Source organism: Tinamus guttatus, unplaced genomic scaffold (genome assembly GCF_059628265.1).
Source record: "Tinamus guttatus ecotype Peru unplaced genomic scaffold, ASM5962826v1 Tinamus_guttatus_pri_ptg000004l, whole genome shotgun sequence".
In the NCBI taxonomy this organism is placed as follows: domain Eukaryota; kingdom Metazoa; phylum Chordata; class Aves; order Tinamiformes; family Tinamidae; genus Tinamus; species Tinamus guttatus.
In genome coordinates, this window is record NW_028288538.1 from 7,537,565 (window position 1) to 7,561,944 (window position 24,380).

General features: G+C 41.0%; 1 protein-coding gene across 1 annotated transcript; it reads left to right on the top strand.

The window, feature by feature from the left end:
* The first annotated feature begins 202 nt into the window (after positions 1-202).
* On the top strand, positions 203-22,469 carry ABHD2 (abhydrolase domain containing 2, acylglycerol lipase). Its single transcript, XM_010219517.2, has 9 exons — positions 203-417; positions 9,805-9,980; positions 11,435-11,602; positions 13,668-13,851; positions 17,344-17,436; positions 19,084-19,197; positions 19,801-19,870; positions 20,628-20,712; positions 21,521-22,469. The coding sequence occupies exons 1-9, from the start codon at positions 224-226 to the stop codon at positions 21,715-21,717; spliced, it is 1,281 nt and encodes a 426-aa protein (XP_010217819.2). The 5' UTR covers positions 203-223; the 3' UTR covers positions 21,718-22,469.
* Positions 22,470-24,380: the final 1,911 nt, after the last annotated feature.

Here is a 24,380-nt window from a genome sequence, read left to right on the forward strand (position 1 = left end):
GGAATAAATCTGCACAGCTAGTAATCCACTTTTAATTTCTTGTGGCAGTCAGGGTCTTTAAAACAATATAAAATACACTCTTTTTCAAAGTTGTTGGTATCTGATGTTATGATTTCTGTTAAGAGACCGTTTGTGGTTAGCATCATTTTTGTTTAACATGGCGATTGATGTTGATACTCAGCCTATTGCAAAAGGTTTTATATTTTTAATCTTCAGGTTCAAGATGAGTGCAATGTTGGAGACCCCCGAGCTGCCAGCAGTATTTGATGGGGTGAAGCTGGCTGCAGTTGCTGCGGTTCTGTATGTTATTGTTCGCTGCCTGAACTTAAAGAGCCCAACTGCCCCTCCGGAGCTCTTCTACCAGGACTCTGCTCTCTCCCGCTTTCTGCTGAAATCCTGCCCGCTTCTGACCAAAGAGTAAGTAGTGTCTCTAGCCTGTTGCCTTGTGGGGAGAAGAGCTGCACTTAACTGTCCTTCTGCCTACTGTGTTTCTTAAACTTGGGTGCAGATGAATGGTGCAATATTCTTTTGAGGAATTGAAGATATTCTAGACCAATATACTTAGCTGTCTTATTGGTAGTGTCACAGGTACCTGATTAGATAGGATCAAGCCTTGTGCAGGACTGCATGGGTGCATGGTAAACTGTACCTGTCTGTTGGGAGTTTGCTCTGAGTTATTAGGATCTGTGTGCTGGTGTTAGTGGACTGTATTCCCCAGCACTATCTATCTGTAGAAAGGAGGGAAGGAGAAATGCAATCAGCACTTGCCCTTGGTCACATCCCCTCTTCCAGTTGGGAAGAAATCAACTGGGGCTCATAGGAAGCACAGACTTCACATATTGCTAATGAACCTGGGGATAGCTATTAGTTTTAAGTACTTTTTTTTGAAGTGCCTAATTTATTAGACTAGCAATAATATGCTTGATCTGATAATAGATTTCACAGATAGCTTAAAGTCATCATATTCTGGCCAGCTGTAAGAAAAGAAAAAGGAAAAAAAAACCTTAAATTTCCTATTAAGTCAACCTTAAGATCCACTGTGTCCACTGCTGCCTGGTCCTCCAGAATCAAGGTAGCTGCCCTTCAGTTTCCCTAATAGTATGAAGCATTTATTTCAATTAAATGTGGTTTTTAGAGGACTCTTACAGTATTTCTCTTGCAATCACCTTAAGCTTGTAAGTTGTGTTTGAAAGCCCTAAAGAAGTCAATTATCTAGTAGCTCTGGGTGCTATCAAGTAAAGCTTCCTTTTGGATCTCAAATATTTAAAAAAATGAACTGATTTAATACTAGTTCTTCTGGTGAAGATGGGAGGCTTTTAGCAGTGCTATGTTAGGTGCTTTGGTTATATAAATCTAAATTTTAGACCATTGTGTTTCTAAACAACTAGAAAGAGCAAAGCATTATTCCTTTTAAAGCACCTTTCAGAGAATGCTACCTGATAAACAGTATGGTGGTAATATAAGTCTGTGTTGAAACTGAGCATTGAAATTGGATCTAAACTATAGATAGTGCCTTAACTGTAAAGCAGTTCCTTCCCTAAAAAAAAAAAAAAGCCTGAGGGGGTTCCAGTTACTTGGTATCTTAGCTACTTGTCACCTCAGTGCTGGTATCCCAGTTCATATGTCCCTAGTCAGTGAACAAACAGGCATGAAGCTTAACTGGTTTACACTTTTGAAGACATTGATCTCGGATTACTCTGGGAGACTAGATGGATCTACTTTAGTACAGACTCTGACTTAGTTTACTTAAGTTTCATCTCTGTTCTTAGGGGGTTAGACTCTTGGCATTGCTATAATAGAGTCATATTTTGGATTTTCACACAGTTGAGGAGAAAAGCTACTTAAAGTCTGAAAACTACAACACATGTACCAGCTGCAGAAGAGAACTGCTTGGAGAACTGTAGTGGTGGTGTTAGTGTGCAGTCCTGGGCTGACTGCTCTGTCATGATCAAGTCATGGTTCAGGCTTGTTTGAAAACTAGCAGCAATTTCCAACACATGGGCAGAACACTAATTGAAAGCTTCAGTGACTACAGGAAACAAACACAACTGAAGAAAATAGCTAGAATAAAATGTGTCAATAGGTAATTGCTAAATCTTATTACCTGGAGAGCAAAATATAATTACTGTGATGTCTTGAAAGTGTTTGCAGAAGAGATAGCTTTGTTCTAATATGATTTGTATGACTTTGCTGTCCTCTTGAAGTATCACAGATATTTTAAATAGAGATTAAAGAAATCAAAGAAATTGCCTTTTAGCTTCCAGGTGATTCTCATGCCTAGTAGGAACAAGTGTATCTAAATTTCTGCAATTATGCATGGAATAGTTTGCAGGGCTCATTAGCTGGAGACAGCTTGTGCCATATGCCACTGAAATATCTTATAAGGCTTTAATTACTTCCTAATTGTTCTGAGTGTTAGGAAAGCTGATTAAGCGGCTCTTTTTCAAACTCAAGCATGAATACGAAATAAGTAGCCCAGCAATCCTTCCTGTCATATCTGTCCTGGGTTTGTGAGATCTCCTACTGATTCCTCTGCAGCTGTGAACTGTTTTTCAGACCTGATCTGTTCAGTTCCCTTATTATCAAGGGAGAAAGGGGAAGAATCTGGTCACCCTTAGCAGTAGCATAATGCTGAGAAGCTAGGGTGACAGGAAGAGAGCAGAAATGACTGAAGCTGTTTACCTGTGCAGCTATTAAAAATGACCTAAAATGGTGTCTAAGACCTGGTTCATAATTTTCTATCAGCCTTTAAGTTGCAATTTTACTTGCATACATCAAGAGGGAGCAAAGGCTTTTCAAGCAGATTGAGGTATAGAAATTATTGAATTTCCTCTAGCTTTCTGGTGTCTATTTCAGTTGAGCTAGACCTGCTCCTTCCCCCTATATTCATGAGTAAACTATTTCTTGTTATTCACTTTCCCTATTAAGCCCTTCTTACCTGTGGATTTATTGAATAAATAGCGAACTCATCTCAATGAACAAAGCTAAAGAACTTGGGGTAATAAAACTGAGATGACTGTGTGCCAGATAACTTGTACTTCTAAATGCTAGCACTGCTTTTAACAATTCTCTAAGAAATTTAGAACAGTTATTTAATCAAAACTTGATGAGCAAGAGAATCTGCCTGCCTAGAGTTCATGTTTTTACATCTTTATTTTCCTTCTACAACTATCTGCGTGGTTCTTGGGCTTACCAGGTAAATTAGAATAATCGGTCCTTTTTTGTTTGTTTAAAGAAATGCTTGGAAGCTTAGCGGTCCACATGATGGTTGGTGTTTGTGAACACTCCTACCTAGCCACTGTCTGCAGCTGTCTCCTTTTCCTGTCTTCCCTCCTGGTACAGAATGCCTGCTATCGTTCTCCTGTTCCTATAGAAATACAGCATTAGTCCCTTTGACTCCAAAATAATTTTGACCAGTATTTACTGTGCTGGGCTACTGTTTTTGCCTACTCCCGATTTATTCTGTCAAGTGTATGTATCCTTGCTTTTCTTTAACCTGATGCTTATGACTCTTCTGAAAACAGCTATTGTTGCCTCCTGTGTGGTTATCCTTAGTAAAGGCAAGCTCTGCAAAGGCTGAAGCAAGTGATTGCTGAGCCTCTTTGAAAATGCCGTCAAAGATCCAGCCTTGATCCTGCTTATCCTTTGTTTGTACAGTAACTTGTACAGATAACTAGGCTGCCTTGTACAGGAATACTCTTAAGTGTCACTTTCCTGTAGATGTGAGGAGAAAAGCAGTCAGAAAAGCTGACTTCAATCTCTTTAATAGTCATCTTCTCCACCTAATGATCAAGTGCTTGATTCCTACCAACTCCTTAGAGCTTTATGCTGGGTAGAATAAAACAAAGTACAGTATTTTGAGCCTTTGGCACATGAACATCTTAAGAGGTAGAAAAATAGCAGCTTGCTCTAAGTTGGAGCCCTGACCTTGGGGAGGGAAGCAGTCTTATGATGTTCAGGTCCTTTCTGTGTGTTCAGCTGTGTCATTGGTAGCACTCTTGCATTCTGCAGCTCTCACCAGCAAGGACAATGTGCTGTAATAACCAGCCACTGTTTTGACTAAAACACTTTGTAAGCACTGAAGGTTAGAGATGTTATGGACATTCTCCTATATAAAAGCCACCTCAACTGGGTAGGAGGTAGCTTAACTAAGGACTCTGCACTCTTAAATAGCTCTGACACTGTGCTGTTTCCCATAGAAACAAATTTAACTACTGTACCTATTTCCCCATAGCATTTGAAAAAGGAACAAAAGCTCTTGAAGTTGCTTCAAATTTTGGCTGTTGCGTGTGCTGTCCTGTATCACATCTGGCATTCCAGCTGAGCGGGTGCATAAAAACTGCATTCTACATTCGTGGAGGAGGAATTGAATTCTGGCTTTTAAGATGAGCTCTTTTGACTGAGATTAAATCTAGCTTCTTAGTATCAAGCTGTTTGTTTGTTTTTTAGCTTCTTCTAAAATACCTTTAGATTTGTTTGTAAAAATCACCTATTATCATGCAGGCAGTTTTCAGCATGTCTGCTGACTTTGGCAAATTCTAGGCTCCTGCTTTTTTATCCAATGTACAGTAGCACGTTAAGATGATGTAAGAGTTGATGTTTAAAGTGTTAATCTCAGATGAAATGAAATAAAGCTTGAAATACAAGCCTGTTGCTGGACTTCCACTTCAGATGTTTGAGGAACTGAATGCTGATGCTTGCTAATAAAAATAGCACAGTTTTCATGTGCTTTGAGCTGCTTATACAGCTGTTGCTTTTCTAAAGTCTTATACTGGGTGATGTACGTGCTCTGAAATCATAATCTGTCTTCCCACTAAAACATAATCTACAAGCATCTGTTGGGATTGTTCCTTAACCTAAATTCAGGGCAACATTTGAACACCTGGAAATTCTTGTTCTCATGGACTGTTATGAATTATCACCTATCAAGATGTGAGATTGGGTGTTATAGCTAAAATTGAACATGTAGGACTAAAAGATCAGCATTTGTGAGTGTATCAGTATAACTGAGTGTGAATTCACTTAGCTGTTTCTGACAAGTCATCTGAGCTCTACCTGCATAATGTCACAAGTCAGTTGCCATATTAAGTATCTGGCAGTCCCACACTTGTTCTCTCCACCTTCAGTCACAGAATTAGTTACCAAAATACATGGAGCAGATAAAGTTACAGGGCTGGCCCTCTGATATCTGGCATTTGGTCAGAGATGCCAGGTATTCTGACTAATCAAAACAGGGGAAACATTTTTGGTAAGTTCAGTTACAGGCCTCTATGCAGAGTAGACTGAAGCCTTTTCCCCCTGCAGAAACCACTGTTTTGGTAGCCAGTACAACAGTCTCGCCTTAGATCTTCCACCTATCAGTACTTGGATGTCTCTGTGCTAGTACTTCGTGTCCCCCCTGCTTGTGTGGGCCCAGAGGTGCCTTTTGAGCTGGAGGTTGACTGCTCTCTGCCATCTACCTGGCTGCTCAGCTCCCTTCTCTAGCTCCTGGAATCCTTAATGGCTATTGCAGAGTAGCTGGGAATCCTCTCCACTCAGTGAAACCTGTCACCCTGGGGTAGGCTCAGTGGGAGCCTCTTCTATTAAAAGTGTTTAGCCTTCTAGGAGGCTTTGTAGAAAAGCTGAAGAAGTGGCTGTCATGTCCTTGAATACTTTTTGGTTTTTGTTTAAGCTCAGTGCCTAAGGGAAGCTACCTCATTTTGTAAGTGAAGGGCCACTTGTTTAAAACAGCTGGTTAAACCTGACTGTAGTGACCCTTTGCATAAAATCTGAAGGGTAATGTTTGAATATGCCTCAACTGCTTGCCTTTAAGAGTCTGGGCTGTATCGTGTTTGACTCATTTTCCATGTGTCACACCCAGCTTATTTTCTTAGAGCTTACCTTGAGAGAGGGAAAGAGGCTGGATACATGCCCTTCTGCCTACAGGTTGTTTTGTTTAAGGGGAGCATCTTTTTTCAGCTCCTTGCCAGGAATGGTGCCTTTATTGCAAAACAATCTGTGCTAAAACCATAGCTATCAGCACCGAAGTAACTGAATACTTAAGTTTGTCAGCTGGGTTGAGTCCAAAATATCTCCAAGACTAGTTTTTCATGGAGTATGACATAAGTGAAGAAAAGTAGCTTTTATGATGTATGCTTTTACAGGGCGGAAGCTCTTTTATAATTCTTGGCTAGCTTTTTGGCCACTAATGTGGCATCCAACTTTATTATGGAAGACTTTTTCTGTTTTGTTTCATACCTTTGTGTGGCGTTAGTAGAAGCAAGCTGAAAGGCCACAAGTGCTGGCTTAAAAATATGCTTCTTGTCCTCTGCAGTCCCATAGTCTTGCACTACAGAGCTTAGTACTTGGTCCTGGAAGTTCTAGTGAACTCCTCTCAACTGAGAGGTAGAGACACTGTTTATTAATGCTGTTTTAACAACATGCAGATCTGTCTTTGATAGTCTTGCCATGAGTGATTTCTAACAGATGGATCATGGCACTCAATCCTGGTATAATTGTAGGAAATCGTGGTAAAGTGAATTTTACTATCAGCTAAAGACGGTGTTTACTGTGGTGTTTTGCTACAGAGACACTGTTTTATTACTATTAAACTAAATATTGTGCAGACTTAGCATAAAATTATCTGTATCTTGGTATCTGTTTGAATAACCTTTAAGTCTTTGCTATGGGCTGTAAGTGCTTGGTTTTATTTTTGTCTACTTGCTGAAATTCTTGAAGCAAAGCTAGAATTTATGATTAATGTTTGTCATCATAATCTAATACCTATTTTTAGGAATAAAATGGGCAGTTTAAGCCTCTTTATGTGATTAAATTGGTGGAACTGCTGAAACAGTCTAACTGACCTGGATGAGCTTTGGCTTAGTTCTGATCTCTGGATCATAAGAAGAAAGTTGAGGGCAGAGCAGTTGCTGCTTTGTTTGTTAATGATCACTGGTATGGATTCTGATTTACAATATTGTGTTGCTTGAAAAATATGATGCTTGAGGATCTGAGATTCTGGATTATAACATGAAGCAGAAGTGGCTCCTGCCTCCTTAGCCATGTGTTCTTTGTCAGTAATGTGTGTCCCAAAGGATAACCTTCAAATGGCCTGCTTAAGCATGCTGTGTATGAACTAGAAGTTTAGTTACACCTGATACTGTTCCTTATTTCTAGAGAAACAAATTCTTTTGCTTTCTGCTATCCTGAAACTTGATATCAGGAGGTTGCTGCATTCCTAGATAAGCTGTTGACCTTCTGAAGAACAGACTTCTCTCAGGGTCAAAGTTTTCAAAGTAACTACAGCTAAGATAATGCCATTTCTGTGTGTTTTTTTTCTTTATTTTTTTTTTAAAGAACAATCAATAACATAGCCCTGGTAATACTGTTGTTGGTAGGTTTTTTGTTACTTGCAGCATGTGTCAGGTAGTTTTGAACTGAAGTTTTGTGATCATCTTCCACTGGTGTGACCAACTTGCCAAAATAGAATGAAATGATTTAATTGTATCAAACTTTACTTTGAAATTAGACTGAAGTATTTTGGAGCTTGATAACTGCAAGGACAAACTGCAAAAGCAAACCTTGATTTGTGTGGGAATCATAAATCTCTGCATCAGTGCTGTCTTAGGTACATTACTCATGCTGGATACTCATGACCTTTGAACACTCGTCTAAAATTTTTGTGCTGAGTGAATGCTTGTCCTTTAAGCTGACTCCAGTCATTTAAGCTGAGCATTTTTCTTTCTTAGGGTGCTCAAACTAGCTTGTGAACTCTGAAGGGAGAAAGTAGCAAATGCACCCTTGTTCAGAGCTTTGCATGATCCCAGCTGTCCAGTGGGCATTTGAAATCCATAGGCAGCCTCTGTCTCTTATGGGTGGAGTCATAGGGATTCCTGACTTTTAAATCCTTTCTGTTGTGGAAGAAGTCAATGAAACAGCATGTTCTGTTTAGCTTTGTAGGATGGTATAAGGTAACAAAGATCAGTTCATCAGGTAACTTTAATCTTTTGAGGGCAGTCTGAGGGAATCATTTTCACCCTCTTTGTCCCTTGTTCCCCCATGGTGTGCCTAGTAGGCAGACATGCTTGTCTCCAGCTAATTAAGGGAAGATGTCTTAGAACAAATTGCAAAATCTCTAACTTATAAAGCCTTGTAACACTTCACTGGTCTAAAAAAGCACCTCCAGGCCCCAACTGTTAGTTTGAGAATCTCTCACTACCTACATTTTGGAGATACAAGGGATTGAAAGTTAATGTTAAAATAGTAGTATCATGCTTGAGATGGAACTTTTTTTAATGCAAGATGTCCTCTTCTTATAGGATCTGCCCTTTGGTCTTGTGGTAACATAAATATACCCATATGTGTAAAGGCTTTGGTCTAGCTTTGCCCTCACCTGCCTAGAACTGCTGTCCTAGCAAGCATTGGCACTTTCTGCCTTATAGAAAGTCTTTTTTTTTTTTTTTTTTTTTTTTTTTTTTTTTTTTTTTTAAGGAATATGTGAGGACAGCAAGTTAGAGATGGTGTGTTGTGCTGACATGAGGAAGAAGGTCTGATGTGTGGACAGTGTCAGAGCAGAAAGGCAAGATTCCTGTCCAGCAATGTTCAAGTGGGTTATAGGCTTAAATAGTAAATCTGATAAGCTCCAAATTGCCTATTTTTCCAATAAACAGGGAAAACAGGAACAATCTGTTTCATATGGTCTGTAGTAATAAAAGGAAATAATGTCAGAAAGCCCTAAAAAAGAGGAGGGAGGTGCAAACCTCTTGGGTTCCAAGGTAGTGTCAGCAGCCCTCAGCTTGCTGTGGATAACATGCTCCATGTAGTAGAGAACACAGCTCCTTAATTGGAAGCATGTCCTCTAGGGCTCTTTCTCCTAAATAATGAATCATTCTTGCTTTGGTGTTGACAGCTGATGTAACTGTCTTTTTTTAGGTCATTTGTTTAGTCAGTCTCAAAGTGGCCAGGTGACAGCCCCACCAGCAGCTGGGCAGAAGCAAGCCTTCTGTTAAACCTTTTGGCACATGTGCTTGCACTAACAAAATATAACCAAGCTCTTAACACCTTCCAGATAACAGTTGTATTCCCCCTGGCTCTGTCCTAAAGGGAAGAGAGTCTGCTTTGTGACCTGGCATTGATATGTCCTTGACAAATATAACTAGTGGAGTCTCCCTCTTTGGTTTGAAAGGAGGGTGCTGTTCAGCGGACCAAATTTTGCAGGATCTCTTCCAGCTCTCTGCTTTACTCTCTATGCTTGAAAAGCAAAATTGTTCTGTACCATACTACTCGCTTAACTGAGAGATAGTTACACAAACAGTCCTAACTAGCGGCTCTTCTTAGTTTTGTAAGACTTGGTTTGAATCCCATACAGTTTCTGCCACTGACTTATGTAGTCAAGTGCTTATACAAGTTTCTATGTAGTTCAACCCAGCAGGCTTCAATATTTCAATTAAAAGAGATTTATAGCATCTGACAAGTTTTGAAGGTCAGTCTGGTTGGCTAGCAACATGTGGTCCTAGTCTCAAGATACAAGACATTTTGCTTTTCTGTGAGAAGTGTTTGTGCATGTAACACTTCATTATACAGGAATTCCTGAACTTTAGCCTTTCTTTGTTGTCCATCCTGATTTCTCTGCTTTGAGAGCTTATCTGTGCCATCTCTTTGATGATACTGTAGAAATCAGTGCTGCCAATTCAGACATAAAATAAAAAAAGAAACTGTTCTTACAAAGTGGTAATGGTGGGGGAATCCTGTTACAGGGTTGTGTAACTGTTCCTAAATGCTTGGTAGTGTCACGGGGATGCACAATTAAATTGCTGCCTCTTTCAGATACATTCCACCCCTGATCTGGGGAAAGAGTGGACATATCCAGACTGCCCTTTACGGGAAGATGGGGAGAGTGAGATCACCGCATCCATATGGACTTCGGAAGTACCTCACGATGCCAGATGGAGCAACAGCCACTTTTGATCTCTTTGAGCCCCAGTCTGAGCACTGCATTGGAGGTCAGTTGAACCTGCTACATCTGCCTGCAAGACTTGACTTTTTTTCAGGGAGAGGAGATGGGCAAGGACAGTGCTGCTTGATTTATCAGAAAAGGGTAGATATTAGTTTTGGAGATGGGAAGGGAACTGCTAACCCACAAGTGGAGGCTGCAAGACTATCGCAGACATTAGGGGAAGCCCTGCTGGACTAATAAACCTTAGGTGGCAAGGGTGGAGGGGTTGGACAGGAAGATGTTTCATATCTTGTGCCGCAAGTGAGTCTGGCAAAAAAAAAAGTTGGCAGGACTTGCATTTGATGTGTCCTTTACCTGCTAAATCTGGGGTCATAGAACTAACACTAGTAATATGGGGTTCTTCATAGCCTTGATGTGTTTAGAAAAAGAGCAGAACTTTACCTCCCCCTTAAAGACAGATTTTTGCTAGTCTTTATTCACAGTATGATCATAGGAGCTGTTTCAAGATCTGCATGAAATCAAACTATGTACACAGGGAGTGAGAGTCCAAACTTGGAAAATTCTACTTAAAAAGTAAAAAAGCTTGATGATTCCTCAGTTCATTGGGTATGTATTTTCAGAGTGGGTGACAGCTGTTAGTAGTAGTAAGAACAGCACTTAAAACAGTTACCGTGACTTGACTTCAGAAGTACAGTTTATCTTTGCGGTAGCTGATTTAATGGTAAGCTTATGACTCTAGTTTGGCCTTCAGAAAAGGCCAAGTTCTTTTTTTAAATCATGTGAGAGTTGAGATCCTTGTGGTAGTGTTGCATAGTAACAGTTAGTGTTATCTGCATTACTGAAGCAATTCTGAACAGTGCTTTTCTAATGAGGCAAAAATTCACCATAGCTAGGGCTGCTAGTAAATGAAGCCCAAAGAGTGTGCAGGCTGGAAGTCTGTTTAGTGATCCTGAATTTGATTTACTGTGCTTAGAATAGCTTGTGGGGGGGGCGGGGGGCAAACTATGAAACTGTCAGATCAAACATAATAAAGCTATGAAGCAGAACAGAACGACACTGTTTCTGCATTTAGCGAAGCTTATCATTAAGAATTGTCACAGAAATGCGGAAAAGTGAGGGGAAAAAAGTAGCTTAGTCTCATTTTGAATGAGAAGCAGGTTCTAAAACTTATAGTCACAGTAGACTGTCAGAAGCAGACCATGTGTAATGTCAAATCTTGTTTGAAGAACAATATGGAAGAATTGTCTTGCTTCCAGGCAATGCCTGTAAAACTATTTGAGCAGCTTTTAAATTCTGTCCATCTCTTGTAATGTGAGTTACACTTCAACATCTCTAGCACTATAGCTGTTAGTCTCTTATCCCGTATCAGACTACTTTGGCAGCATAGCAGGACTTTAGTTTTGTGGTAGGTGGTTTCCCATGGATCTGAAATAAAAGCTCCTGAATCACTGCATTTGCATGAAGCGACATTTACTTATCCTCCCCTCTTTCTGCTTGCAGAGGATGTCACAATGGTAATCTGCCCTGGGATTGCCAACCACAGTGAAAAGCAGTATATCCGCACTTTTGTTGACTATGCGCAAAAAAATGGTTACAGATGTGCTGTTCTAAATCATCTGGGAGCCCTACCAAATATTGAGCTGACTTCTCCACGAATGTTCACATACGGTAGGCACTTTATGGCAACTGATGGCTTTCAGTTTTGTGTTTCTAGGGCTTGCTGACATGGATATAACAGGTGAAAGTCTGTTCATGTTATATTGTTCAATAAGTGAAGTTAAAAGTTACATATGAGAAGGGAAAGAGCCTCATAGTGGGATCCAGTTTTCCTCATTACTTCTTCCAGCTCTTATCTTTCATATCCTCATCAAGATGATGATTCTTCCAGCTCTGTAGGATAAATACTGCTTATGAGGCTAGGTAAAAAGCAGAATATGGGAGGAGATGATGCTAGGCTAACCAGAAGGTGCCATCCTGGGAAGAACACATGAAGACAGAGTTGTCCTTGGATGTAAAAAAGGAAGGCAGCAATTCTGTAGCTTCACTGTCATACTGCAGTAGTAGTGTTTAACTGCTGTGATTTTGATTTTTCACCTTGAATATAAAGTGCTTTTCCTTTTTTAACCTGGACAATAAGAATAAAAACTAAGTTATCCTGAACCGTGCTAGCTCAGTGCCATGTTGAGTGCCACTAGTTATTACCTGCTTTTCTAGTATGTAAGAATCTCAGCAGAAAGTGACCTTGCTGCCCAAGTCCTGACCTACTTGTTCCTGCATTCTTTTGAGCCCTTCTGTGCCTTTCTATTGCAAGCATGAAAGTACATTGTGTCAGGGGTCTGAGTTGAGCAGACTGCCTTTAGGTTTCTGTCTTGGAACAGATAATGAAGATACTTATTGTTAAGAGTTTAGCAACTGAGTGTTTATCTCTAGCAGTTGAATTGCTGTAGAAATGTATTATGCTTTGAGATGGTAGGTCTGGTAGGCAAGTAGCCAGTAATGCTTTGTTACTTGCTTTAGTTACGAACCCCTTGTGAATAGGGAAACACTCCAGGCATGCAGAGTGCCTCGGTTCGTCATGAAGTTCTAGATTGTCTGTGGCTCTAGGCCTTTGTCTTGGGAACCAAATTTGACTACCTTAAAGAATCTGCCTTTCTTGCGATTAGATCGAGAGCCTTGTTCCAAAAATGATGTCTTAAGCCTGTGAATACAACCTCAAAGTCACTAATTGCTCTTTGAAGCCTTTGGTGCATGATTCTAGGCTGACACCAAAAATAGTGCTCATGTCTAAATTCTTCAGTGATAAGAGCTGAAACAGGTAATAACGGGTGGGGAAGACAATTATCACAGACAATATGAGTCTGTTACAGCCTTGTCCACTCAGTTTTGAAATCCACATGGTGTTCTTAACCTTTCTCTTGTTAATGTTAAATGCCAGAAGTCTAGTCTAGACTTCTGGAAGTTTGCATGAGCTGCTGGCAGAGTCTCCATTAACTTAAGGTCTTTGCTTTGGATCCTCTAGGTATTATTTTGCAGGACAGCTCTGAAGATGTGCCTGACTCTTTTATAACCCTTTTGGAAAGAGCAAGGAATGCCTAGCACTTCCTTTAAGTAAGCTAGTAAATAACTTTCCTTAAGTGACTCTGCCAAATGGAGTGCTAGGCAACAGTCTGAGCAGATTTTGGTGGGGTATTTGTGTAGGAGATAAAGAATCGTAGCTGCATCCTACCCATCTTATTCTGGAGAGTAGCTGTCTAGTCACTCTAACATCCCACTGAGCACTGACAGACGAGCTGTTTCTACTGCCCTCTGACCCATGTGGATGTAAGGGTCCTTGGCAAAGAGCAAGTGGCATTCAGGAACCCTCACTTGTATTCAGAATTGCCTGACTGCCTCAGGAAAGTGATATATTATGTCCAGTAAGTAGCAATGCCAAGCCCAGAGTCACTCAACTCTGCTTTGCAAAGCCCTTTAGGGAGGAAGAGTTTGTTCTGTCAAACTGACTGCTCCTGATTTTAAGCAGGGAATTTCAGCTCTTTAGCACTGTCAGAAGCAGGCACCAGCTAAGGTCCACAAGACCCTAAGGAGGTTCATTAACGTGTGCAAATTGGATCTTAAAGCTTTGAGAATATTTAAGTCAAAAATGGTAGGAAGGTGAAGCTTAAAACACAATGAAGCTTGAGGTGTGGATCTAGGGCTGTTAGAATATGATTCTTGACATTATTCTTAATTTCAGGTTGTACCTGGGAATTTGGTGCCATGGTCAATTACATCAAGAAGACCTATCCTCAGACCCAGATGGTTGTAGTAGGCTTCAGCCTGGGTGGAAACATTGTGTGCAAGTACCTTGGAGAGTCCCAGGCCAACCAGGAGAGAGTCCTGTGCTGTGTCAGTGTGTGCCAAGGATACAGTGCACTGAGGTAAGCTTAGAGGTTCTTAGCTCTAGGATCACTTCTGGTGGAGGCAGAGGAGGGGGAAGGCTTTGGAGTATGTGCTGGGGGGAAAAGCTGTATGCCAGAGAAGGAACAGAAGAGTCAACTGCAGGATGCCACCTTGCAGCATGAGCAGCTAAAGCTTTGATTCAGCAGTGCAAAAGCTCTCTATCAATAAGAAATACTTCTGAGCAGGCAAATGCTGTCAGCTGCTTTTCTGCATGTGTGATTTGACACAACTTTCTGCCAGGGTAGGATTTCTCTGGTGCTCTAAGAGGACTCATGCAGTCCTGGTGCAGCAAACCTGGCAGGTTTGGTAGCATGAAAAACCGCTGAGCTGATGCCCCTTTGGAAAAGCAATATCCTGCACTGTCTCACTGGTCTGAGAACTATCCCTAGGCTCATGCTGGGGCTTTTCTGTGTTCAGTGTGCAGTCTCATTTGGCAGCTCACAGCTGAGGAGACTGGAAAGAGATACAGAGCTCATGCTAACACTCAGTGCTCCTCTTTGATTGTTTCTGTAGTGCAAAGGCGGTGCTGTGGGCTCACAAGTGGATGGAGAGACTTTTGCAATAGTGCTGTGGACCTGAAATTTGGAGGGTGGGGAGAAGATTTATAGCCCTAAAGCTGCATAAGCTGTTAATCTTGGAAACCAAGTCTAGAGCACTTCAGAAGAGCTTTCACAGCTCCACCTAGTGCTAATACCTCAATGTACTTGACAGGATCTGGCTATGGCACTGCTGCTTGTACTGGCTGCTTAACTGTGTAATAACTTTCCATGCATGCACAGTTTAATGAAGATTAAAACAGTAACCAAGCTAATGCTTCCAGCTTTTACTGCCCATATGGGCAACTACTGGAGTTCAGCTGACACAACAGCTTCACTGCATTTCCAAGCACTGGATATTTGTAAGCTGAAAGCCTATTGAGGCCAGAGCACTGGGCCAGGGCCTTACAGGAAGGTAAAGATGGTGAAACTGGCAGCTCTACAGGAGGTTAGCTGTGAAATTTTCCCTCAGCCTGGTGCTACTAGCTTTTCCTATTAATGTGCTCTGCCTATGCAATGTTTAGAGATGACTGAAGCATGTATTAATATATAATAGCTAGAAAGCAACAAGTTTCTTCAGTCTAAAGAGTCCTCTTATGAGTAAGCTCTTACGGGTAAGACAGAAGCTTTTCTAAAGCTTTAAGATGTGACTGGAACTTCATATGCAATTCAGTAATATTCCAAAGTGCCTGGTCCATTTTGACACTTCAGCTCAAATCTTACTGTTGCTAAAGTAACTTGGCTAATGCTAGATCTTTAAAGCACTGCTCAGTTTTTTTAATGAGGTGAACTCAGAACAGTCTATTTTCCTCCCCCAAGTGATATGTTAAATTGTTCTGGGGTTCTGACATGGAGTACAAGTCTCCTTTTGAAACCAGACCCCAAAACTGTTTTTGCAGCCATCAGACAGGGTTTACAAGAATTGTACTTGATCTTTGTCCATTTGATTTGTCTTCTGTAGTTATGCAATATTGTAGTTTTGGTTTTATGTGAGTCATGCTGCTCCCTGATTACTTTAATGTCACGATGTGCTGATAAATTGACAGCATAGGGACACCCTGGTTAGCAGTATGGGACTTGGATTTCTCTGCAGTGTTGCTGGGAGCTGCTTTTCTGGAGTTTGTTCAACATCAGAAGCCAGTGAACTCATTATTGAGCTCTTTACTCCATCTGCTGGGTAAACATCTACTAGCAGTCACAAAGCACCTCCTGTGCATTACTGTGCATTTGATGAGAAGGCGTTTCAGATCTCAGTCTCTTTACCTAATCTCAACTGCAGCTTCTCAGTGGTAATCAGCCAAATAGCTGACCTGTGTTTCTGGGGTGCAGGGGAGGGCTTTATGCCCTTCCTTATAGAAGGGGAGGTACAAAGCACCACTGTATAGAATGGATAAGCCTTATTCTTTCTAGACTGACTGATAAATTAGAATGTCTGTCCTCTTACTTCTGGGCTGCATGATTGTAGGCTACCCTGGTGGACATGACCATGTAGCTTAGAGCTCAAATTTCTTTTTATGATAGCTCGTACAACTGTTCCACCAAATACTTTTAGGAAACAAAGGAAAAAAGTGTTGATGGGCAAGATGAAGCACAGAATGAAATATGAAAACCCTTCCAGGGCATTAAACCTGTATCCCATATACAGATGTAAAGTGGCAGCAATACAAGAATCTGCCAGCAGCCTATGGAACTTTTGGCTTAATCAGTTAACATGCAGTTTGGGGAATTTAGTCCCTGAGGCTAAATGGGGGACAGGTCTCTGTTCCTTAATCTCTGCCTGCACAGGCTTGGTTCTGCTGCTTGGTCTTGTGGAATGCATCTTCACTGTAGCTGCAGGCTGTGGGGAAGCTTCCCAAGTTTGAAAACCTGTGCAGTCTGCTTTAAAATACAAGAAGCTGCATTTTTTCCAGTATTCTGTAGTCTTGCTATTAGAAGCTCTGGTGGAAAAGTCTAACCTTAACTTCAATCATCTAGAAATTACTTAAGGTTTGCCAGGAAAGTGTTTTGTGGGGGGGGAAAAAATGTGCATCTTCTCTCAGCTTCATTCCTTCTCCCCCACTAGAAAGGTAGTAGGTAGTCTGGTAAAATCTTAAATCTATGTTCTGGCATGGCCTACTACAAGAAACTATATTCAATGTTCTGCTAGGCAGCTTGCAGGTTGTGGGTTGGGAAGTCATGTTAAATCTACTATTTAAATATTAACTTGCACTGAGAAGTGAAGCTGGAGTGGTTCAGTAGCTGCAGTTCTGCTCCCAGCATTCTTGGGTTGTCTGGTAAATGATAGGATGTTTCCTCAGTAACAGCAAACCTTGTTGAGAGTAAAGCTATAACCTGGCCATGACCCTGTATAGCAAAGAAGTACTTGTATCTGGCAGAGCTCACAGGAGTCTGGATGACTTTAATTCTGTTTTAACAACCGATAAGCTGTGAAGTGCTATTCTGCTTCAAATCAGATACCACTTGCAGCTGCAGCTAGAACTTACTCTTAGCTCCTGCCAGTGAAGCTGACAGTCTGTAAACACTGAAAACATCTGCACCAATTTTATTCTGTGAGGTTAACTCAAACAACTGACAACACTTCGTTCAACAACAGGCTTAAATTTTAGTCCTTTGCTTGATAGTCCAATTAGGAAAGCTAGATTCAATCTACACAGAGGATACTAAAATCCTCTTGTCAGTGTTGCAGATCTTGATTGATGACTCTTATCTGTTTTGATCAACAGAGCATGTAATTGTGTTGTGCAAAATGAGGCTGCAGATGTGTATTCTGCTATTACCACTCTTCGTTAAAGTGGAGGCCACTTCCTGGAAGAGGTTAAGCTGCAGCAGGGAAAACCTGGAGATTGTTTATGTAGCTCTAGGCTGCCAAGATCTTATGATATTACTGTGATTCTTTTCAAGATCTTTAATTGCTTTAGTTGTGCACTTTTTTAGGGCCCTGGAAACCTTCATGCAGTGGGATCAATGTAGAAGATTTTATAACTTCCTCATGGCAGACAACATGAAAAAGATCATCCTTTCTCACAGGTACCGTAGTTGATCACTTGTACTGATTGTGGTGGTTGGCTTAGTTGCTGTTCTGAGTTTGTCATCTCTTAGCCCTTTAGAATCAATTTACAGAAAAGTTATGCACACATTCCTTGCTCAAAGGTCTTTAAATGAACTAATTAAGGGGAATTCATCCCGATTTCATTCATATGCATTACAATATACAAATAAGGCTTGGTGATCCTGTCAGAAGAAAGCAAGCTTTGGTGGTTTTTGTCTTCCAAGGAGACTTGCTTAATGAGTAAACAAAATGAGCACAGAAAAATATAATTAAACTTCAAAGTGGAGTATTCAGCATCTGTTTCACTTCTAGCCAAGGAATTCCTTATTCAAGGAGCCTCTTGTTCTGCTGCATACCTAATCATCAAGGTGAGGATCTGCTGCATGGGGCTGCTGCTTATCAAATAAGCAGTAAAACCTTAGATCTAGCTTCTAGCTTCTTATTCTAGAAAGAGCATTTAGCTAGCAGAGTATTCAGTGTTGCTCTTAGAGTGCAGCTATATTCTTAGTATCCCTGTGCTACTGTTGTGATCTGTGGCTCTTGTATACCCCAGGAGTGTGTTAACAGGTGGCTTGTTCAGTTTCCTCTATCAAAAATTCTCTAGCCCCTTCTTGGGCAATGAATATGTAAGTACCTCATCTATGCATGCTCAAAGATGCCAATCAAGAGAAGGAAAAACAGCTACTTATGACCCATTCTGATTAATGTCACTTGCAAACTCCCAGTTAATTCCTGACAGTCCTGTGCAATATGAAACATTTGCAGAAGGAGTTAGGGAGACTGTTTGTCATGTAGGGTGATCCATGTAACTTGGTCCAGATTGGAAAGTAGACAACCTGACCAAGCTTAACATGTGACAGTACATAATCCCCCTGCACTAGATGGTGCTTAGTCATAATGCAGAAAAATTCAGTGCTGGCTTAAAGGGTGAAACTGTTGAATGAGCTAAATACTCTCTTCTGTAATAAATCTTCTCTGCTTTAGGGCAGCTCCCCAAACCTAGTCTCCTTCCTGTTCTGCTCTGCAGCTGTTTCTACAAGGAGTAAAACCCTGCTTACTAGCTTGTGGCCTTTGTTCTACTTGTTAAGGGAGTGGTTTGTTCTGGTAAAAACACATCCTCTCCTGAGGGCAATAACTAATTATGACAAGTGTCCATAGTAAATAGCTTTCTGCTAAGGTAATGCCCCAAGTAACTTCTGAAGGATGAACTCATCTAATCTCTGTGTTGGGGAAACTTTAGTACCAGATGGTGAAGGAGGTGCTATGCCCAAGACTTCAGCCACCCACAAGTTTGGTCAGAAGCCAAAGGACCCTCCCCCTAGCACGAGGCCTGTGTTCCAAGCACCTTTTAGCACTGCCCGTTCTGGAAGAAGCTTTTAGAGGTCCCTAAGGCTGTTTTAGTACAATAGGAAAGCATATTTGCTCTAAAGCAGCTGTTAGGGCTTCTGTTACTTTCTGTTGCAAAGGCAGGTAGACAAATAAGATCTATTTGTTCCCAGGAAAGTTACATGGCTACAGAGCCCCCTGTTACCTTGTCTGATTTGGCAAACTCATTTTTCCCTTGAACTGATCATGACTTTGCCCTCTTTATGGTACCTGGATGTCTGTCTTCATATTGCTTTCAGGCAAGTTCTTTTTGGAGATAACAATATGAAGAAGCCACAGAACCTGTCAGATGCAGATCTGAGCAAACTCTACACAGCAACATCCCTCATGCAGATTGATGATAGCGTCATGAGGTATGGAAGAAGACTCTGATTCTTTGTAGCTCTCTGAAGGTACCTTCCTTCTCAAGTGGTGTTCTTACGTGCCTGTAGCTGTCCTGATGGGAGTCTTCTGTGTGTTACTGAACAAAACTTGGCACTAAAAGCTTCTCTTTAGAGAGAAGGCTAGAGATCTAGGCTGTAGTGAATAACTGGAACCACAGTGAATTCAGAGTGGCCTGTACTTGTCCATTTTTTAAGATTCATAAACTGTTGTGTTTTTACATCTGGAAAGGCTTTCAGGTGAAGATGACAAGATAACTTCCATATGTATGAATCACTAATAAGTGAGGAAGGATACTTTTTAAAGCCCTGAAGGCCACTATGCTCCAGCTGGCATGTTTAACTTGCTATCTACAGAACAAATACAAATACTACTATTGCAGTGCTTGAGTAAGCATGCAAAGCCTGAAGGTATGTGCTGCCAAAGATGGATTTTGCAGGGAAACCAGACAGAATATTTGGTCTAAAAATCCAGGCATCAGAACTGTTCTGTGCCTGTATCATTCATTTGGGAGTAAGAATTTTTTTGGAAATCAAATGGCTACAATGAACATAACTGCAGTGTCTCCATTTCAGGAAGTTCCATGGCTACAGTTCCCTGAAGGAGTACTATGAAGAAGAAAGCTGCCTACCATACTTGCACAGAGTAAGCTCTTGCAGTTGAGATTATTGTGCTTTAATTTCCCTGCTGGAGGGGAAATGGCCAGTGGTTTCTGTACTGCTGATTCCTAAACACTTTCCAGTATTTTGGAGTACAATTTCAATTCTTACCTTTCATACTGACATTAAATGCTCTGAGCTTTTAGGAACTTAAAACCTCAATGGGTAGAAGCACCCAAGCAGTCTACATAAAGCCAGACATTCAGCTGAGCATATGTGTGTAAAGTGGGAAGCAAGTGGTACCATACAGCCACAGTTTCAAGGGGGAATGACTTTCTAGATATTTTGGGGAGATGCCTGTGATACTACGTGAAAGGTAAATAGCAGACTGAAGTGCTGCAAAGTTAAAGATGGAAGATTTATTCTCCCTCCATTTGCAGAACCAGAGGATAGGGAGATTCCAAGGGAGTTTTCTGATGTTTAAGTTTGAGCTTCAGTAACAGCTGGCAGTAGCTGTCTAGTATGCAAAATAATGCAGAGTAAAGACTGTAGGTATCTGAGTTTTGGAAGTAGGGATCTGAATCTACTGTTATATTCTATTTGTTTTCATATAGTTAAACTGAAAAACTGTTGCAGAGCAGCAGCTTCATTGGTGAAAAGCTACCAGTCTTAAGTCCAAGTGCAGAACAAACCTGAAATAAGAGACCTGAGTAAACTCAAGTTGAACAGTTTTTTTTTTTTTTGCAGTTAAAATGAAATTCAAATACAATCCCTTACTATTTCTGCTGTGTTTCCTTGTGCAGATCTATGTTCCTCTCCTGTTGGTTAATGCTGCTGATGACCCTCTGGTGCATGAGAGTCTTCTATCAATTCCAAGAGCTCTTTCAGGTAAGCTGAAGCAGTTCCAGCAGTATGTACTTGTGTACCTTCACCTTCCTTGTTACTTAAAGAGCCATGATTACAAAGCAGCTTGCCTTGCTTTCTTACATGTGTAATCCTGAAAAGATACACTAAGCTCTTCTAAATCACCAGTGACTGGAATCAGCAAGGGTAACTTTGAGCAGAAAGAGCTTTTGAGCATTCCTCCCAGGGACCTTCTGCTGTTTTGGGTTGATAACCAGAGGGCTGTATTCAGGCTACATTTAATAACAGAAAATGCTTCATCATGTCTGTCTACTCACTGGAAACTAATAGAAAGGTGGCTTGTTGGTGATAGTCTTGAGCAACTGTGGAGGAACCACCAACAAGGTGGAAGGTGCATGGTTAAGTTATTTCCCAGTAGACTCAGGCTGAAGAAAGCATTTTTTTCTCTTCTACTGATAGAACCAAGTGACTAATGTACTGCCAGAGCTTTGGTGCTGTTGAGCATTAAACTGACAGTCTCTGTTTCAATACACATGAGTTAGAGATGGAGCATTTCATGAATGTGACCTGTGACTTGTATTGCCATTGAGACTCAAGCAGTAGCCTTTGTTGGGCAGCCTTCTAAGATGGGCTAAAATTGGTTCCTGTGGACTGACCTGTTCTGTGACTTCAAAATAGCCAGAGCCTTTGCCAGTGTTTCTGATTGCTCTGCAAGATTTTCCTTGCTTCAGTTACTATGGCAAGGATAGAGGTGATTGTCACAACTGAAGATAGTTTAGTTCTCAGCTCTAAAATACTAACTTTTTTCATCTTTGTGGTTCTTGTTTTACAGAGAAACGGGAAAATGTCATGCATGTGCTGCCCCTTCATGGAGGTCACCTGGGCTTTTTTGAGGGGTCTGTACTCTTTCCAGAGCCTCTTACGTGGATGGATAAGCTTGTGGTGCAATATGCCAATGCCATCTGCCAGTGGGAGAAGACAAAGTCTCAGTGCTCAGACACAGAGCAGGCTGTATCTGGCCAGGAGTAACTGACCCAAAGACTCCCTGGATCACTTCAGTATATCTCCCCTTTGGGAACTCCTTGTTCCCTCACCTGCTGCTTCAGGTTTCCATTCTTCTTGATATCCTAGGGCTGGGGTTTGATCACAATGTTTCCTTCTGAAAAGTGGAGCTACAGCAGGAGTTAATATCTGGTCAGAGCACCCTTGCATATGTAGTTATTTGGCCTTGGAACTATTGTTCTGCTTGAACTGGGTTGCTGACTGTGGCCTGATACAGAGCTGTTAAGCTAAAGAACTTATTTTAAATGCACCAGGAGTTTCAAATATCAAATTCCTTCACCAGCTGATGAAACTTGATGTTTACAGCACTTGTTTAGGTGTAGAAGACAGGCAAGCTCAACCCTCTGACTCTGTTCTACTGCATCCCAGTGCTGGAAAAACCCTGTACCAAGCCACAGCCAATGGTTTGGTCTAAGTGGCCTGCAAGAACAGCTGCTTGACAACAAGTAGAGTTCCAGCCTTGCACCATCTAAAGGGTGCTTTACATCTCTTACTTGCTAGGAATGCACTTCTAAAAGTTAGTGGGTTTAAAGATACTTAGTTTTCCGTGCTTCTGCTGTCTGTGGTTTGGGATGTCTTTATGCAGGGACTCCAGGTGGAGGAAGGCTGCAGGTTGGTAATACCAATTGATACTTTTCTATGTAAATGTGTCCTCACACAAAGACCAGATCAGTCACCTTCTCTTTATACTTGTCTCTTTTAAATGTAGTTGTATCTTTTAGATTTGCCTTTTTTGTTTGACCCAGGGCTTTTTAAAGCTGTCTTCTGGCTTCCAAATGGAAATCCATTATGAATCTGCAGGATCTTTTTGTGGAGTCAAATTGAAATTAAGAGTAATTCATAGGGAATTGATGTACAATGTTAGGGGCTTGTAGGGGAGGAATTTTTTCTTTAGGCTTGCTTCCTTTCATGCTAGTATAGGCTGTATCAAACTTCTTCCCCTTTGCTTACAGGGCATTGAATGATTTTCAGACACATGATTTGCCTTCCAAGTGATGGAAACTGGATGGTTTTAGCCCTGTGCAATTGAATTAGTACCTTTATATGGCTAACTGCTTCCATATCTATGTAAATGCTGTAGGCACTAGGAGTTCTTCCTCCTTTGACTTTTTTCCACACTCATACATCTGCTTCTAGTTTTAATGTGCAAAGTGAAGTGTGAAACCACAGATGCAGGAAAGATGCCTACTCACGTGTGCTATTCCCTCAAGTGGCTGTTATGATCTGTGCCAAGACAGTTTCTTCAAGATTAGCCTCTCTTGGAAGGGAAGTTGTACCATGAGTTGTACCATCTAGAGACTGGAATCTTGTGATCAAAATCTTTGCTTTACTGTTCTATCAATGATGTAATCTTGTTGTTCCATTCCTGGATGTAGTCTCAGTGAATTTTCTTGTCTCTTGTTTTCTTTTTCCTGCCATACTTCCCACATCAGCCAGCACTTTATTGCTTTAGCCTTGTTTTTGCATTCTAGACACTTTAGTTTATAGCTTAAGGGTAAAACAAACTGTAAGACTTCAGTCCAGTGACACAGAGGAACAAGCCTTCTGGACTGCCCAGTCCCTGAACTTTGGTAGATTGGAGCAGTGGGGTTTTTGTTTTATTAAAGCAATAACTAACTATTGTAGCAAAGGTGCACTATCATATCAGGAAATTCCTTTCAGTTTGCCTTTAAGCCAGCCACTTGGCCTGTTACGATGAACTGTGGTTATCTGCACATTCCCTTTGTTAGTAGATCCAGGTTTCCTTTCCTCTCAGAAGGCATCAATTAGCAAGGGTATTTTTAGCAATGAATTTGTTCTATTATCCTCTTACTCAAACTACATCTGCATATCACCAAAATTGGTCATTTGAAAATTAGTTTTCTTAAATAGCTGTTTGTAGTATCCATTGGATGAGATTAATCTTTTCTTCAACAGAGATGGAGTGTAAGAAACACTTCTGCCCATCAAATAGATACAATATAAGTATTTAGGGATGTGGTTTTCATCTCCAGTGGGTCACAGCTTCAGAACTGCTTGAACTTTCATAGCAAATGCTATGACTCTAGGTAACACAAGCCACTGCTGCCTGTCTTGAAGGTACAAAGCTGCCCTTTCCATGGCAAGAGATTCTCTTTGGAATACTTCACATCCCTCTATGGTGAGTAACAACTTCAGGCAGCTCTAGAGGAAGAGATGCTAATAAGAGCCCAATGTATGGATACCTTATAGAAGAAAGGGCTGCCTGTAAAGCAAAGCTCTGTTCTGCAAGCCTCTTAAGAGCTTTTCTTTCTTGCTTTTTTTTAAAGGAGGTTAGTATTGACTGACTTGGTCTTGACTGCTCGGTACCTTCTGAGGTACAAGGGGGTTAGTTGCATTTCATCAGCTGTAACATTAGGTCTGCCTGACTTCATTAGCAGGTGACCAGTAAATGGCCTTGTTTGAGCAAGCTTCTCCAAGATGATATAGGAGCTAGGGAACAGACAAAGCAGCAGGAGCTCTATTTTTGACTAATCAAGTAGATCTACTTTACAATCAAAAAGCCTTTTTTCTGGGAGGAATACTCCCTGCCACACAACCCAGGCCTTCATATTTCAAGAGTGCCAATGCCATGGACTTTCTGAAACTCAGAGTAATATTAAACATGGGTT

Coding starts and splice junctions, on each gene's coding strand:
- ABHD2 (XM_010219517.2), top strand. CDS start 224: ATGAGTGCAATGTTGGAGACCCCCGAGCTGCCAGCAGTATTTGATGGG. Junction 19,198..19,800: donor ATTGATGATAGCGTCATGAG/GTATGGAAGAAG, acceptor TCTCCATTTCAG/GAAGTTCCATGGCTACAGTT. Junction 20,713..21,520: donor AATTCCAAGAGCTCTTTCAG/GTAAGCTGAAGC, acceptor CTTGTTTTACAG/AGAAACGGGAAAATGTCATG.